General features: G+C 36.9%; 1 protein-coding gene across 2 annotated transcripts in view; it reads left to right on the forward strand.

The window, feature by feature from the left end:
- The window catches only part of CSE1L (chromosome segregation 1 like), a 415,445-nt gene extending 403,788 nt beyond the window's left edge, over positions 1-11,657 (forward strand). For both annotated transcript variants that reach the window (XM_069072367.1, XM_069072368.1), the window contains 8 exons: positions 1,545-1,695; positions 1,842-2,050; positions 3,405-3,502; positions 3,609-3,694; positions 5,768-5,849; positions 8,770-8,916; positions 9,646-9,877; positions 11,022-11,657. In XM_069072367.1, the coding sequence (XP_068928468.1) occupies positions 1,545-1,695; positions 1,842-2,050; positions 3,405-3,502; positions 3,609-3,694; positions 5,768-5,849; positions 8,770-8,916; positions 9,646-9,877; positions 11,022-11,111 (1,095 nt within the window). In that variant the 3' untranslated portion in view covers positions 11,112-11,657. The remainder of the gene's footprint in view (positions 1-1,544; positions 1,696-1,841; positions 2,051-3,404; positions 3,503-3,608; positions 3,695-5,767; positions 5,850-8,769; positions 8,917-9,645; positions 9,878-11,021) is intronic.
- Positions 11,658-17,949: the final 6,292 nt, after the last annotated feature.

The following is a 17,949-nucleotide window of genomic DNA, read 5'->3' on the forward strand; positions in this document are numbered from 1 at the left end:
TGGAAAGGTCAGTTTTCTAAAATCACTGGGTCTGACTCTGTCCACTCTTTTCAAGAGTTTCTCGCATCTGGTAATTGAAGTAATCAAGAGACTTTACTCCTTTTAACTTATACTCACATCTCTTGAGTAGATCATTCAAGGGTCCTTGGCTCTAGTCGCTGAGCAAAGAGTCCCTGTGGCATTTTACAGAAGGGGGAGCTAGTAATGATTTCTGATTTGATATCTAAAGCAAGACTGATAAAGGTTTCTCTATCAAATTAATCTAGGGGGGGAGGGCGGTGCAGCTAGGTGGTGTAGTGAATAGAGCATGGGCCCTGGAGTCAGGATGACCTGAGTTCAAATCTGGCTTCTGACACAACACAAAAACTAGCCATATGATCTAGGGCAAGTCCCTTAACCCCAATTACCCTACCTTCTCTCTTCTAAAAGAAAAAAAGGAAAAAAAATTAAATCTAAATACTTCAGACTAGGATAATATTTGGGACCTTTTATTTGAATGGGGGGAAGGCAAGGCAGTTGGGGTTAAGTGACTTGCCCAAGGTCACATGACCAGTAAGTGTGGGTCAACTGTCTGAGGCTGGATTTGAACTCAGGTCCTCCTGACTCCAGGGCCGGTGCTCTATTCACTGTGCCACCTACCTGCCCCTGGAATCCTTTCTTAAAGGGTGAAGAGAAGGGTCTTTGCTTCCACCTTAGTGTGCTTTTGCAAATATTTTGGTTTTGCAATAGAACAAAAAATGTCCAGGAATTCCTAGGTTAAGTGAATTTTAAGTGTACCGATATAAAATTTAAATTTGAAAAGTGACTTTTTAGGGTCTCTCTTATGAAATAATTAATAAAAATATGGAAGTGTGTCACAGTAGGAAGAGCCATACCAATGTTGTGTACTTCCACTGTCCTCTTCCTTTATTAAATCTTCACACCTAGAATTCAGTTCTGGGAGTCACATTTTAAGGGAGACCTTGACAGGCTGGACTAGGATAGTGTGGAGTCTGGTGGAAATGCTACACTGAGGATTGTTTGAAGATAGGGGGAACATAATAGAACTTTGAGGGTTGCCATGTGAAAGAGGGATTATACTTGTTTTGCTTGACTCCAGAAGGAAGAATTAGAAACATTTTGGGAAGTGGATTTCATTTCAATATAAAGAATAACTTCCTAACAACTTGAATTACTTTAGGATGTGATGGAGTCTCCTTTACTAGAGGTTTTCATGTGGAAGTTGGCTTACCAACCTCAGGGATGTTGTCAATGTAATTCTTTTTCAGATAGATTCCTTTGGCACATCTAACTCTCAGGCTGATTCAAAATTCTGGCTCTGCCGTGCAATGTTGCCTCCATTCCAACCTCAGTTTTCTTGTTTGTAAAAATATTTATAATTAATGTTGCCCAAAAAGGGCTGTGTAAGCTATAAACACTATGTAATTGGGCCATTACTATAAAGTGAAATAGTCATTTTATCCCAAAACTTTATCAGTAGTTTAAGATAGCTACCTAAGTAGTAAGTATAAAGTTATTTGCATTGGTTTTATTTTCTATTTCAGAACCCAAGCAAACCTCACTTTAATCATTACATGTTTGAGGCAATATGTTTATCTATAAGGATAACTTGCAAAGCCAACCCCGCTGCTGTTGTAAATTTTGAAGAGGCTTTGTTTATGGTATTTACAGAAATTCTGCAGAATGATGTACAAGGTAAGCTAATGGAAGGTCCTCTGTTGTTGAACAAGAGAGTAAGAATGCTATTTGTCCATTGTAGCAGGCTTCGGGGGTGAACATCTGTATGATGTGATTGTTAGTTAATTGATTTTAAAGTGAATATTTTTTCTTCCCTCAAATAGAGTTTATTCCGTATGTGTTTCAAGTGATGTCTTTGCTTCTGGAAACACACAAAAATGGCATTCCCTCTTCCTACATGGCCTTGTTTCCTCACCTTCTCCAGCCAGTGCTATGGGAAAGAGCAGGGAACATTCCTCCTCTGGTGAGGCTCCTCCAGGCATTTTTGGAAAAAGGTTCGAATACCATAGCAAGTGCTGCGGCAGATAAAATTGTAAGTTGGATTAATTTTGATTCCTAATTATAATTTTCAAAGCTACCTTTATGTAGATAATTAAAGTATATTTTTATTTTTTCTTAAGATGAGTTAAATTGAATCAAGTAATAGATAATATCAATGTAGGTTCTTGTTTCTTCCTCTTTAAAATATTCTCAGTAAAACTTGCATTATTTGCTTCAAGGATGTTGTGAGGAAAGTGCTTTGGAGTATTTTAAACACTATAGATATTTGAGTTATTTTTTATCTAGATTATTAAAATATGCACACTCCTGACACCTGAAAAGGTAGTACTATGCAGTCTCCACTTTGGAAAATGGAGTCATAAAAAAAATGGCCTCAGCAGCTGGAATTGCAGTCAGAGGAGCGGAGTTTTGAACTCTGGCTTTGCTAAGTACTTATTGACTGACCTTATAAGAATGACATAATGTCTTTGAGCTTTAGGTTTATCACTACCTAGGTGATGTCTAAGGTTCTTTCAAATTCTAAATTGGTAATTATATAAGAAAATCATAGAAAGAATAGTTTTGACCTTACCAACCAAACTTTTTTTTTTTTAATGAAATTTTTATCTATTGACTTAAAGGCTTAGAGTTTCACAGCCTTTTTTTCTTCCTTATACATGCTCTTTAAGTTGTGGAAGTGGTATCATATAGTGACATATAGAAGGAACACCATACAAGGAGCCAGAAAACCTAGGTTAGAGTTACTAGCAGTGTGATGGTGGGCAAGTCACTTAACCCCTCCAACTGTTTCCACATTGGTAAAATGGGGATAAAAGTACTTGTACTTTATGCAGGGTCATTGTAAATTTAGTAAATGGTTTGTTAACTGTAAGACAGTAAGTAATTATGAAGAGTTGCTAAGAAAAATTAATTAGCCACAGGAAAGTTTTGAATTTAACTGGCTTTCCCTGTGGGATATGTCATTCTGCAATGTGAAAAATGTCAAAGATGGACCTTCTGATGAACAGATTGGAGGCCATGTGACAAAGAATTGCTTATTGGGAGATTGACTACTTAATGGGTTGAGCCTGTGTTCTAGCTATCAACACAGTTCTGATCATTGATGGATTTCTGGCCTTGTGATGGGAGATGTGACAGATTCCAGTTACAGAGGTGATGTCATTTGAGATTATCTTTTTTAAATGACCTCAGAAGCATAGTTAATTCATGTTAAATATAGTATTTTCATTGCATGACAGAACGTACTGTTAAAATTACTGGGGGGTTTTAATCTTTGATCATCTTTTTAACATGTTGGTGAAGTATTTAACTGTTACATGCATAACAAAGAAGTGTTTTTTTCCTTGAGCTGTTTTATTTAAATATGACCATTTTTTTTCTTATAGCCTGGATTACTAGGTGTTTTTCAGAAGCTTATTGCTTCTAAAGCAAATGATCACCAAGGTTTCTTTCTTCTCAACAGTATTATTGAGCACATGCCTCCGTGAGTATGAGTACAGTTCTCTTGGCATTTGATCACTTCTTCACTTGACATTAAGTAACTTAATAAAGCTGTTTCAGTAATGTTGTACTTTCATTCTATTTCCTAGGGAGTCTGTTGACCAGTACAGAAAGCAAATCTTCATTCTACTTTTCCAAAGACTTCAGAATTCCAAAACCACCAAGTTTATCAAGAGTAAGTGAAGAGAGCTGTAGGTATTTTGGTGTTGTACAGGAGTTTTTGTCTTAAAAAAAATAGAAACATTACTAGAAATCTTGGTCATAAATAATCTCATTTACTGAACACATACACTTGAATTCTTTGCTTCATGTGATGTGAAATCTTAATCATTAAAAATCTCTATTGGAGAGCTTATGATCCTGTAAATAGGCATCTATGGGAAAATTGTTATTCTAGCTATTCGTTATTTTTTTAAAAAATAGAAAATTTTCTCATTAAAATTTTTACTTTTGTTTTTCTGTACAACAGACTTTATTCAAACATGAAAATTACATCACCACGACAGAAAAAGAGGATTATTTACAAGATAATAAACTTTTACAGAATTCGTATTTAATTATATAAAAATATTTAATTTCTCTTTATCTTGCCTAAAATTTTCCTGTCTCCCTTCATTCCTACTCAAGTTCTTAATGGATTCATTGATGTCATATTAGGGATATAGCACTGGTATTGACATCAGAAGGCCAACTTTCAGATTTCAGCTCCCAGCCGTACCATTGCTCGTTTGTTAAGTGTTTGGAGGAATGTGTTTTGTAAACCTTAGAGGGTTACAGAAATAGGAGGCTATTGAAGCTAAGACTAAGAATATTCTATGAACAAATTAATTAGGAAAATAATTACTTATAATAAGTAGATATTTTAAAAATATTTTGGCTTCCATTATTTACATTGGCAGGAGAATCCCAACTCAGGAACAGATTGTGGTTAAAAAACATACTTTGGTGTTGTTTGTAAATTAATATTAAAATTTTCTTTCTTATAAAATTAACAATAACAAATGTGAACATTTCACTATAAAAAGAAGGAAAAAGGAAGATAGAATTTGAAACTGGCCCTGTTATATACTTTTTAAATGTCAACACTGTAGTATCAGCACTGCCAGAGATTTCTCCTCCTGAACATCTTTCTTCTCTGTATTTTTGATGTTTCATTGATGTCTTTTCTTAATTTTCCTTTTTTTCCCTCATCAAAATTACTGCTCAGACTCCTTCATATAGCTAAAGCCCTTCCTTATAACAAATAAGTATAATGAAGCAAAACCGATTGGCATATTGGCTATGTTTCAAAAGCGTATTTTTCTGAATCTGTGGTAGTTTGGGAGCTGGTGATTATGTATCTTTTTTTTAGTAGTTAATTAGACCTCAAGAGTAGATTTTCCCATAGAATTAAACCCAGTGATTAGTTTTCCATGCCAGCTACAGAGCCTTTTTATAATGTAACAGACCTGAAACAGGAATATTATTTCAACAGTGGCTGACCAATATTTGTAACATTTGTTTCCATGGGAGAGTAGTGTGGACTCTGGGCACTTGAATATATGTGACCCTGAAGGTGGCTCTGGGAAGCCATATGATAGTGGGAAGTGCTTTGTAGGCAGAGGTTCTAGTTTCAGAACCTGGCCCTACTCCCTGTGACCTAGTGAAGGTAACCATTCTGAGCCTTAGTTTCCTCATTTTACAAAATAAAGGAGTTGTATTAGTTGATATCAAAAAGTATTTTCTAGCTCTAAATTTATTTTAAATTCCTTTGAAAATCCTTGGAGGGGGGTTGGAAAACATAATATAATCAATATTAGGCAATGATTACACAATAGAAGATAAACTTTCTGGATCCCTCACTCCCTAGAAATTCTGATAAAGAGACAAAGAGTGGCTCGAGGGATTGGAACTGTAGGATGTAGACATGAGTCTTCCATGTACAAGGGAAAGTAGTTTAATCTTTGGGGTTCAGTTTCTTGATTGAAAGAGTTTGACTGGGTGGGCTGTGAGACCCTGTGAATTCTCCATGTCAATTATGGAAATGGGGGGTGACCCATATGTAGTAGGTTTTGAATTTGGGATGACCACCAGACATCTGCATTATGAAATTACATTATTAGGTGAACAGTTAGTGCTTTAGCTAAGGTGTCATTAAAGAGAGATGACTTTTATGTATTTCTAGACATATGTATTCTATATTCACCTCTCCCTCTTCACTATGAGCAAATCTGAAATCATTACTATTAAACATTTTTTTTCTCAACAGGTTTCTTAGTCTTTATTAATTTATACTGCATAAAATATGGGGCACTAGCACTTCAAGAGATCTTTGACAGCATACAGCCAAAGTAAGTATAATTGTCGTGTCTTTATTTAACATTCAGTGTATTTATAATTTTATATTCAAAAGTTTTTAACTGCTCTATTTTTTAGGGTTTTTTTTTAAACATCAAAAAAAAAGGGAGAATGTGATTTGCTAGCCCTCAAATCTGTGTTTTAGTTGTGACCACCTTTTCCCACCTCTATCGAGGGTCAGTATCAAAGAATAACCAAAATTAAGACTTTGAAAGATCCCATCTAAGCAGTTTCTTATTTCAGTTAAATCACAGGTCCACACCGTATGCCTCCCTGAGGTTTATTGCCTCAGTTGACTAGGGTTAATTATGAGAGTGTGTAGTGCCAGACGTCTTTAGTCATTGTGTCATCTTCCTTTCTGACCTATGTAACATTTGACTCAGTCACTTTTTCATGACATTCCTCTTTCCTTATCATCCTGTCTTTTTGATCACCCCTTGTTGATTTCACTGTTTTTTCATGTCACATTCAATAGCCATGAGTATCTCCTAAGGCTCTGGCCTGGGCCGCCTTCTCTTTCTGCTCTGTAATATAGCTCTTGGTCATTTCATCAGATCCCATGGATTCAGTTGTAATCTCTGCCATTAGTTAGTGAGCCAACAAGCATTTATTAAGTACTTAAAATATTCTGGGGACTGTACTAAGCAGTGAGGATACAGTGCTTAAAAACGGTACTAGTCTCTCTGCTGAGGTTAAATTGGGTGTACTTATCTCAGATTCAACATGGCCAAAACAAAACTCAGTATCACTTCCCTTAAAATCTTCCCCTCCTGGGGCAGCTAGGTCGCTCAGTGAATAGAACACCAGCCCTGGAGTCAGGAGGACCTGAGTTCAAATGCGGCCTCAGACACTGGACTCAAAAAACTAGCCATGTGACTCTGAGCAAGTCACTTAACCCCAATTGCCTTCCAAAAAAACACACACACACACACATACCCAAAAGGAAAAAAAAAATCTTCCCTTCCTCAGAACTATACTATTTTCTAGGATACCACCATCTTCCTAGTCATCATGGCTCTCATCCTCTATTGTCCACTCCTCCCTCATCCATATTTCCAGTCTGCTCCCAAGTCTTATTTTTTTTCATAGCCTTGTCATATGCATCTCCTTTTCTCCCCTCACATAGCCATCACTGTAGATCAAATTCACATTACTCTTTCACTTGGACAATTGCAATTGCTTTCTGATTGACCTCCTTGCCAAGTTTCTTTTCACTCCAGTCCATCTTCTTCTGCTCAGCAAAGAAGGTACTTCTAAAGTATGGATCTGACTAGGTTTCCTCCATGACCTTCCCCACTCCAAATTCAGAAGTAACCTCCAGTGGCTCCCTATTTTCCAGGCTCAACCAAGAAGTCCTCTGGCATTTATACTCTTTATAATTGGGTCCTTTCTGGCCCTTTTCAGTCTTGAATTCTTTTTCCTTCTACTCATTCTGTATGATCTGGTTGTATGATTTTGTATGATCTGTGCTGCTCCTTATCTTCATACTATATCTCCTGCCTGTTCCCTGTGCCTAGCATGCTTTGCTCCCTCACTCTTGCCTCTTCTTTTCACTAGATTCCTTCAAGACTCAGCTCAGATCCCACCTTCTGCAAGAAATCTTTCCTAATTCCTCTGCTGCTCGAGCTTCCCCCCTTGAGATTACCATCTATTCTGTCCATAGCATTTATGTGGATCTAGTTAATTACATGTTATCTTCCCTAGTAGAGAGTGAGCTTCCTAAGGGTAGGGACTGTATCCTGAGGGTCTTTATTTGTATCTCCAGCACTTGACAGGAACATAGTAGGCATTTAATAAATGCTTGTTGACTGACTGCTGACAGCATGGTTTCTTGGATTTTCCTTTTCTCAGGTGTCTACATGCATCATCTCCTTGTCCCAGCTCTCCTTGTGATAAATACCATTCTTCTTAAAGCCACTTGCTCACATAGGTAGAAGTGGGGAGTGGGGACGAGGAGGGTATATGTATAACTCTCTTCCCCCCCTCCATAAATACTCTTGTTAAGCCTTAATGTTATTCATGGCAGGTTTTCCACTTAGACATCCATCCTTACCCTCAGTCCATTCCACCTTATTTTTGTATTTTAGCTTCTCATATCTCTTAGCTGTAGGCATCATTCTTATCACCTTTGCCCTTCTGCCTTTTCTCCTTTACATGAGTTTTCATATAACTTCAGTTCTTAGATTGTTATCACATCTATGCAAGAATTGGGAGGAGAATAAGAAACTTGCCTTTGCAGTTTCTCTTAAAGTAGCAAATACATTTTGTAGGACTTTAATATCTTGGGCCTTGCTCACCAGTTTGACATCTTGGCTGCCACAATTTGATTTCCACAGTGTTTTTGGTGATGTATTATAGGGAAGATAGTCCCTATAAGAAATTCTCCTGGTGCCCCAGTTATTTCTCCATCGCATTTTATTAAGGTGTTAGAACTTAGATTCCCCTACATAGCCAATGATGCAATTTAAGTCATAGAGTGAGTTGGATTACTTACTTTAGAAAATTACTTTGCCAAAGAGGTCTGATTTATACTGATCATTATTCATTTTCTTTTTCTTTTTTGGGGAGGGTAATTGGGGTTAAGTGACTTGCCCAAGGTAAGTGTCTGAGGTCAGATTTGAACTCATGTCCTCCTGACTCCAGGGCTAGAGCTCTGTTCACTGTACCACCTAGTTGCCCCCATTATTCATTTTCAGATATTGATGTTGACTGTTTAACTATGACCTTTTGGTCTTTTACTTATGGCTCAAATCAAAGGTTAAAAACCTCTTCTTGCTGGTAGAAAGAATAATCTTTGAACTTGTTTTTCTTTCAATATTTGCACAAAAATGGTGCCCAAGCATTTTGCTTCATTTTTTTTTATCATTGTGTTCCACTTTAATACTTATGTAGAGTGAATCTTTACCTTAACAGAATGTTTGGAATGGTCTTGGAGAAAATTATTATTCCTGAAATACAGAAAGTTTCTGGACAAGTAGAAAAGAAGATCTGTGCTGTTGGCATAACTAAATTACTAACAGAATGTCCTCCAATGATGGATACTGAGTACACAAAGCTCTGGTAAGTACAGAGATCTACCTCTACATCTTTATGGTCATAACATTTCTTAGCTAAAAGTTTTGGAAAGAACTCCAAATTGCAATTCAGGAGACCTGGTTTCTACATCCTTACTGTCCACTAATTTGCTCCTGGATCTTGGGAAAGTCATTTTTCTCAGGGCCTTAGTTTCCTCATCTGTAAAATGATGGTTTCAAATTAAGTGATTAAATCTCAACAATCATTTTTGAATTGCCTTCTGATGAGACATTGAGGAGATAATACAGCCATGTTCAATTGTATTCAATTATATCCAACTGTTTGTGACCCCATTTGGGTTTTCTTGGCAAAGATACTGGAGTGGTTTGCCATTTCATTCCCTAGTTCATTTTATAGATAAGGAAACTGAGGCAAAGAGGGTTCAGTGACCTGCCCAGGGTCACACAACTATTAAGTGTCTGAGACCAGATTTGAACTGAGAAAAATGAGTCTTCCTGAGTCCAAGCCCAGTACTCTATATACTGTACCGCCTAGCTGCCCATATACAACCATGCATAACAATAAAATGTAATCCCTTCTTACATGGATCTTCTCTAGAAGTATGTTTTATATCCTTTCTAGGTTTCAGTATATTTCACTCTGATTTTCAGAGGAGTTTTTCATACTCTTGTGCTAATTTGTATTTCCAATTTTTTTTCCCATTAAGTCTGCCTTTCATTCAGTGATCCTTTCTTTACTTTCTTTCTCCTCCAGGACACCATTATTGCAATCTCTGATTGGCCTTTTTGAGTTACCTGAAGATGACACAATCCCTGATGAAGAACATTTTATTGATATTGAAGATACACCAGGATACCAAACTGCTTTCTCTCAGCTTGCCTTTGCTGGCAAAAAAGAACATGATCCTGTAGGTCAATTGGTGAATAATCCCAAAATCCACCTGGCGCAGTCTCTTCATAAATTGTCTACTGCATGTCCAGGAAGGGTAGGTATCACTTTTTTTGTGAAAAGAGAAAAACATAGGTGAAATGAGCTTTTGGGAGACTGATTTATTTGGTTTCCTGTTTTATTGGCCACTGCAATAAAACTCAATTAAAAATTTATTTTCTTAATGCCAAGTAATCTTGATGGTCTATTTACACTGCAATTCACCAAATTTTTTTTTTTTTTAGAATTAGAAGGGAACAGAGCTCTTTTTTTCCCCCCATAAATTTGATTGAGGCTGTTATTTTGAGTGATATTATAAAGGCTATATTTGTGGAAAGAACGCTAAGGATAAACTCCTGAATTATTTGGTTATATACACACATAAACACACACAATCCCCATCTTCCCCTTCCCTACTCTCTCCCCCCCTTCCCTCACTCCCTCTCCCTCTGGCCAAACCAAAGGTGCTACTCACGATAGAAAAACTTTTAACCATTCCATTTCAGTGGTATACAATTGCAGTTTCCTTAAACAGATAATTTTTTTTTTTAATTTATAACCTGATGGAACTCAGATATTCTAAGGAGAAATAAGTACTGGCAAGTGATTAAGGCTTCACACAGAAGGAGTGCATCCTACTTGAGGTGTCAGGGTGAAAATGTGGATACATAGACACAGACAGACAGACATACACCAGTTACAATCCCCTCAATTTTATTCATGACTGAATAAATTCTGTGACACAGCATGTTGCTGTTCTCCAGGATGCATTTCTCTGGATGTTTATTTTGTACAGCATAGTTTCTCTTGTCAAAGCTATGGCTATTACTTGTCTGACCTGAAGACCCTAATATATGCATATCCCACAGAACACATTAAGCAAAACAATGGTAGTATTGGGGATAGTTAGTACCATTGCAGTGATATTTATGTACAAGCAGAAAACTGTGTGGTTGATGGTAAGTAATCTTAACCTTACGATCAGAGATGATATAGAACCTTTTGGGGAGTTGATGCTTGTGTCATTCAGTTACTAGCTGATCAGCTGACCTCCAATTTTGCATTTCTTTTGGTAGTCAGAAGAGTAACTTTACAACAAAGTTTCTTGATATTATTCATTAATGACATTAATATGAAATAATATCAGAATAGATTAGAATCTTGTAGTCTACAATGACATTCTTCTGCTCTTGTTTTTGAAGGTTCCTTCAATGGTGAGCACTAGTTTGAATGCAGAAGCATTACAGTATCTCCAGGGATATCTCCAAGCAGCAAGTGTAACACTGCTCTGAACTTCATTTATTTGATGGGCAGCAGTTCAATAGGGGTTTCCTATAAAAGGATATTGACTTGTAAGCAGAGCTTCGATAAACCGATGCAAGCGTCTCCTTTTGGAAATTATCACAGAATCCATCTTGTAAAAGATATTAAATGTTACTTAAAGCAGAACTTGAGCAAATTAGGTGGTTTGTGTGATCATAGGTAATGGAGGTGGGTGACTTTTTTCATTCCCAGTTTGCAGCTTTCAAAGGGAATATTAGTAGCAGTTCATTATTTGGGATTGATTTTGAGATCCACATTTGCTGTGTTTGGATAACCTTTTAACTTTTCTGAAGAGCACTGCTGTAGAGACTCATTCGGTCACTAAATGCCTTTTCCTTTTTGATGCTTTTGTCATTTTGTATTTTCTTTCTGTGTGTCTTTCCTCTAGGATTTCCTTTTATTTAAAATGTGGATAAATACAGAATTGCTTGTGTAAATTGCCCAGCAGTGCAAAGTGAATGGTTTTAATTGTGTAGTCAGCAATAAAGAAAACTCTAAACTCTGTATTAACAAAATAGCTGAAGGATGGGTTTACTAATGGTCTTTGGGGTTTTTGTAATTATGGTTCCTTGGGGGGGAGGGGCGGCGGAGGGAATCACCTGGTCACTTAACTATCTTATCACCTTTCCATCTCTAAAGGAGAATTGACAGTCTAAACTTTGTGAAAAACAGTGGAACTATTTCAAGCAGTTCTTGTACCTTTGCCACAATAACATTGAAGGAAGAGGATGTATTACTTTGGGCTGGGTGATTAAGTTATTTTCCTCATTTTCCCTCTTTGCAAATTGGGGTTAATACTTTCCTATCAAAACCTCACAAGGATGCTGTGAGAATTTCTCCATGTCTGTTAAATGATTTTGATTCCTTCAGTGCCCTATGTGTAGATACTAGGTGGTTTTTTTCCCTTTGTATTCATTTTTAGGAATTGAAGTCATTTTGGGATTGTGGTCTTTTTCAGCCTTGTGTTTTTGATCAATGTCGCATAACTTGATTTTTAAAGATTTAGTGTTTACCCCCCAAGGAATTTTCTGGATTTGATATAGTAGAAGATAATCTCTCCCTCTCCTTTCTGTCCGCACTTTGGCAATTGTCCTTTATATCCATCCCAAGGTTTGACTGAGGATTTTTATGGGCATGCCCAAAAAGGAAATTAGTTTAGGTCCATCTTAATAAGAGAGAATATTGACAACGGTGTTTAAAATGAGCAAGAGTTGAACTTCTCTGACCTTGACTATTAAAGTGTCTTGTGGCTTCCATTAAGGGAACAAAACTTAAGAGTTTCAACACTTGCCCTACAGTCCTTTTAACTGGATTATGTTTGGAATCTGCTTTATGCAGAAACTATATATTCAGGGTCCTATCCATTTAAACCTAACCCTAATACTGAGTCTTTAGTGATAATTATTCAAGGATATGATTTCACCTTCAAACCTCAGACACCTGACTTGTAAATGCTTACTACTGCTCTTAATGCTAATTGTTTTTTATAGTTTTGGATGAGACATTTAAAGCAGCCTAAGTGTGTTTGCAGCAGGTCTAATAAGACTTTCTGGCTTTGTCACCTTCATTAAACAAGTAGACACCTGAGCACTGTCCTCATCATTCTGAAATGTCTGGCAGAAGCTGTATTCCGTCTACTTTGTTACAACATTCTGTGTAAAGGAAAACAGACTTCAAGTAAAATGATTTTTTGTGATGTGGTGATTAACTAGATTAACTAGAACATACAAACTATGTAGAACTCACCTGGCAGCTTGGTGTGAAACGCATGAGATTGGAAGTAAAGAGGTTGGGGCTCTAGGCTTGATTCTATTGCTGACAAGCATTAATCAGGTTTACTTAAAAATATTTTGGAGTTTCAACTTTCCTCTTCTGTAAAATGAGGCACTGAATCAGATCAAGTCTAAGATCTTTGACAGCTGAGATACTCTAGGACTACTGAGGTGTAAGCAGGCACTTGGGATTCACTTTTATGATTTGAAGTCTTTTTTAAACATTGTACCGAAATGATTTATCTAAAGGTGCAGAGCATGATGCTGACTTATTGTGGAAAGAAGAATATGGTAGTGGCTGTTTTATACGTAATACAGCAATAAAGAAAACCCTTAACTCTGTATGGCCAGGCTATAGTCAGCTGTTAAGTAAATAAGACTATTGCATAGTGTGCAGTATATTTGTCAAAATACTTTAAGCTCTCTGAACATCTAAAACCTTGAATCTTTTTTCTAACAAATTGGTTGGTTTATTTGATATTAATGGTGCAATTAAAAATCCATTTTTTGGGTAGAATGGTTACTAAGATAAGCAATTTATTTACCCTCTTTTCCTTTATACTAATTTTATTAATCATGTTCCAAAGTTTTAATTTTTTGTTGTTTAATTTTTGTTTTGTTTTATTAGGGCATTAAAATCACTGTAGTAGTTAAAGAGGGGGAAGTAGAAGTGTTTGGGTGGGTTTTGGGGGTGGGAGGTGGGACCCAGAGAGAGCATAGAGCATTTCTTCTACCAATACCGATTATTCAGTAGTTATGATCTTGGAGCATTTCCTTGGGCACTTAACTTGCCCAGGGTTACACAGTATCAGGGGAGGAACTTGAAGGTAGATCTTTCTGACTCTGAGGCCAGTTATCCAATGTCAGGTTCCCTCTCATGTATTTAAAACTTTTCTTGTATACATTTGTTTAAAAAAAAAAAAAGATCGCTTAAACACTTGAAAATTTACTTCACACTTTACAGGCTGTTTCTAATGTCTGTATTTACTATCAATATCAGTTGTTTTGTATATTTCATCTCTTCTAGGGGAAGAGAAATCTCTTGTCTGTTATCAGCAGTTGCCTACCAGCCTTCTCTTTCTTGGGTGTACTAATTTTTTTAACTACTTGAAAGTTTTATGTATTTGCAGTTTAATTTAGTGTGGCTTTCCTAACTCCAAAGCCCCTTTCCTGCTTAGTCTAATCATTGGTTTAGGGGTAGCATCAAGCATCAGAAAGGCAAACTCTTCACTTTAGAAACAGATTTGAATTTCAAATAAGATAGGAGATAGAAGTTTGTTAACTACTTCCAGGGATATGGTCTCGAGGCCACATGTGGCCTTCCAGGTTGTTCCTGGTTGTGACGTTTTGACTGAATCTAAGTTTTACTGAACAAATCCTTTTATTAAGGATTTTTTTTATTGTGTCCATGTATTATAACATGAAGCTTACTGAAACTTTGCTTTCACAGTTTTCTTTCTCCTTGTTTATGTAAGAAGTAGCATAAATAGAAGTTCTTCATAGTATCTAACCAAAAACATAACGTCACTGATTATTACAATGCTATATCACTATAACACTATCAGTACATATCTCATCACCAATGAATAGGGTCTAGAAATGGATGAAATGGGGCTGGATCCCATTTGGAACATGGACCACTTTCAATGACGTTCAGTAGCTGAAAACTTAAGAATACTCTGCTGAAATGAAGCAACTGCAGGTGATCTGGCAAGAAAGATTCGTGTCAGGTCTAAATAGCCAAGTCACAAACAGTGTGCGACCTAGGAAAGGCTGATCACTTGGGGAGAATGAAAGGAAACAACAGATGTTTGATTGATAACACAAAATATTTTAAAAGCTAGAGTTGAAATTTCATTGTACTGGGTAGATTCTCTTTGGAAGATTTACAGAAGGTTCCGTGTAGATGAGATCATGACTTTAAGTAATCAAGTAATAACAGCAGGTTATAACAGTGAGGTTCATTGTATTTCCTTCTTTCTCTGAGGTCAGTCATAGTTAATCATTTTTACCATTTACAGTAAAAAAATAAACAAGGAATTTATATGATATCTGAATGAAAGAAAACATGAGACCTTTTGTAGTTTCTTAAAACAGTGACACATCTTCTGAAGAACCCTGAGAAAAGAGCCAGGCAGGAGAGTGGGCAACCAGACCTGGAGTATTATTTAAGGACCTGACAAATATCTGTCAGACCCTGTTTGTTCAGAAGAGAAAAGCAACAGTCTGGGCCGTAAATAAAGATGTCAGAACCTTAATCCTTTAGAGGCTGTTTTTACAGGGAGCAGAAAACAGCCAGCTGACTCCTGATGCCCTCTGAATTGCTTAGAGATACCACTACAGTCTTCATCTTCATCAGAGGCAAACATAGATTTATAGGAGGAATTTTTCAATTTAGTGGCAAAATTAAAGTGTATTTTGTAATTCTAATGGTCACATATAAAGTTAGAGCCCAGGTGTTGTTACATAATCATTTTAGAATTTTTTCTTGGCAATAAGCAGGTCCAATGCATAAATGCTAAAAAATGAGTTTGACAAATTATTTAGGAAGTTACAGTTACTGATCTAATTGAATATAAAGAAGGAAAAGCAATGACATGTATGGTTTAACCAAGTCTAGAACGCATTTAGTCATTTTCAGTCATATCTGACCCCATTTGGGGCTTTCTTAGAGATACTGGAAGGGTTTGTCAAAATCCTTCAGCTCATTTTACAGTTGAGGAAACTGAGGCAAATGGCAACTTGCTCAGACACAGGTAGTGATGCTAGATTTGAAATCAGGTCTCAATGACTCCAGATCCAGCACTGTCCCACCTAGCTGTCCTCATGATCCTGACCTAGGCCTTAAAGACTTTAACCAATATACCTAAATATATTAGTGAATAAATATAATACTTCTTTTGTAGTATTAGAGCTAGAATGGTGTCTTCTCCTGGCAAAGTTTTTTAAACCTTATTGGGCCTCACTTTCCTTATCTGTAAAATGGGAGTTGAGAAAGTTATAGTCCTTTGTTACCTCATGCTTAGGGCTTAGTGGTCATATCTTAGTGCTGTTCTATTCATGTTACAAGCATAACCTAACAGTTTCTAGAAATCCTGGTTGTGTCCATCTCTTCATTTAGGGTTTTCTTGGCAAAGTACTGGAGTGATTTGCCATTTTCTTCTCCAGCTCATTTTACTAAATGTCTGAGCTGGACTTGAAGTCAGGGAGATGAGTTTTCCTGACTGTACCCTCTACTCACTACGCTAGCTAGCTGCCCCTTAATCAAAAATTAATGGTATCCCCAGCTTCCCAGTATATATGACACCTCAAATAGACTCTACTCTAAAATGTGATTTTATCCTTAAAAGTATTAAAATCTTTTTATTTTTATTCATAATTTTATCATTTAAAAATTATTAATGATGTACAGAAGAGGAGGAGGAGGATCTCTTGGCTTCCTTATTTAAGGAGAACCATCAAGGGAAAAACTGTTAATCCAGTCACTCCATACCTCTGATGGCTCTTTAAACATCCTCCCATTGCTTACATCCCAGCTGAGGTAATCAGCACCCTTTTGTTTTACTCTGACAAAACTGGTTAAAGAAGATATGTGCCAGAGTAAAAACCACAGTATGTAAACAGAAAGCAAATAAAAAACTTTTAAAATAACAGACTTTTTGGTGCAGAAATTCTCATCTTTAGATACCTATTAATGAACACATTCACAGAACTGGCAAGTGATAGCTTAGTTTTCACTTTATTCAGTACACATTAGATACCTACTCTGTGGCAGGTATTGGGAAACTGCACAAACACAGAAACAATCCTTGCCCTCAAGTTTAAATAATGGGGAAATTGGGAGCCAAAAAGTTTTAGTTTAGAACATAACATTTCCATTTTCTTAATACTTTTGTCTCCATTGGTTTATTTGATCTTAAGCCTGTGAAGTATATATTCACATACTTCATGCAGATCTCAAGAGATCTTCCTACTGGCACAAAGCTAGTTGGAAGCCACATCACTTGAAGGGGCCTTCAAGGATCAGTGAATCCAAGCCTCACCATTCTGCACTCATCCCTGGCTAGCACAATTAAGTGTAAGAGCACTGTAGATAGGGCACTGGACACACTTTAAAAGGAACAGGAAAAATATTCACAAGGCTGTATTCAACAAGCAAGCCTTTAGTTCACTTATGTCCTTAAATAGTACATTAGAAGTCCCCTGTAGGAAGATAAATTGGATGATGCAAAAAGCAAACTAAGAATGTTATAAATGCTTCACAGTATTAGTTCTATGGGCACCAATCTCAATCTTCTGGGTCCTGGAGGTATTCACCCTGGAAGGATTTAGAGGAGGGAATAGCTATCATTAAATATATCTAAAGGTTGATATGGAAATAAAGTCAGCATTCTGGTTGTCCCAGAGGCTAGGCACTCAACTCAGACCTGAAAGGTCATTCATTGCTCAAAGATCTCTAGTGAAGGGAAACCTCTTTCTGCCAACTTTTATTCATTGCTTTTTCTTTCTGTTCCCTCCTTTCTTTTCTGTCCCAAAACTGCTCCATCCCCTAGAAGTTTTCTGTCCTCCAAGCAGTTAAGTGGCACAGTGGATAAAGCACTGAACCTGGAGTCAGAAGAACATCTCACTTGGGCAAGTCACTTAACCTTGTTTGCCCAAGTTCTTCATGTGTAAAATGTGAGCTGGAGAAGAAAATGGCAAACCACTTTTGTGTCTTTGCCAAGAAAACTCCAAAATAAGATCAGAGACCTGACTAGAACAACAAAATAATCCTCAGTTCCTTCAACCAATCTTACTTTGCAGGATCTTGAAGTCCTCTATGATACTGGTTTTTCTGCTCTGGAGACTCTCCAGCTTGTTAAGGTGCTCACTCTAACGTGTGGCACCCCAAATTCCAGATGCCTGACCAGGGTGAACCACATGTAGACCACCCCCACCTTGTACCTGAACACTGGGCCTCTCAAACGGAAGCAACTTTTCTGCTGCCATGTCAAACTTTGCTTCCTCATTCGTGACCTTTTTTTTGGTTGGGCAG

This window comes from Petaurus breviceps, unplaced genomic scaffold, assembly GCF_028583685.1.
Source record: "Petaurus breviceps papuanus isolate PSGF00001 unplaced genomic scaffold, PetGlider_PUasm1.0 90847, whole genome shotgun sequence".
Taxonomy (NCBI): Eukaryota; Metazoa; Chordata; class Mammalia; order Diprotodontia; family Petauridae; genus Petaurus; species Petaurus breviceps.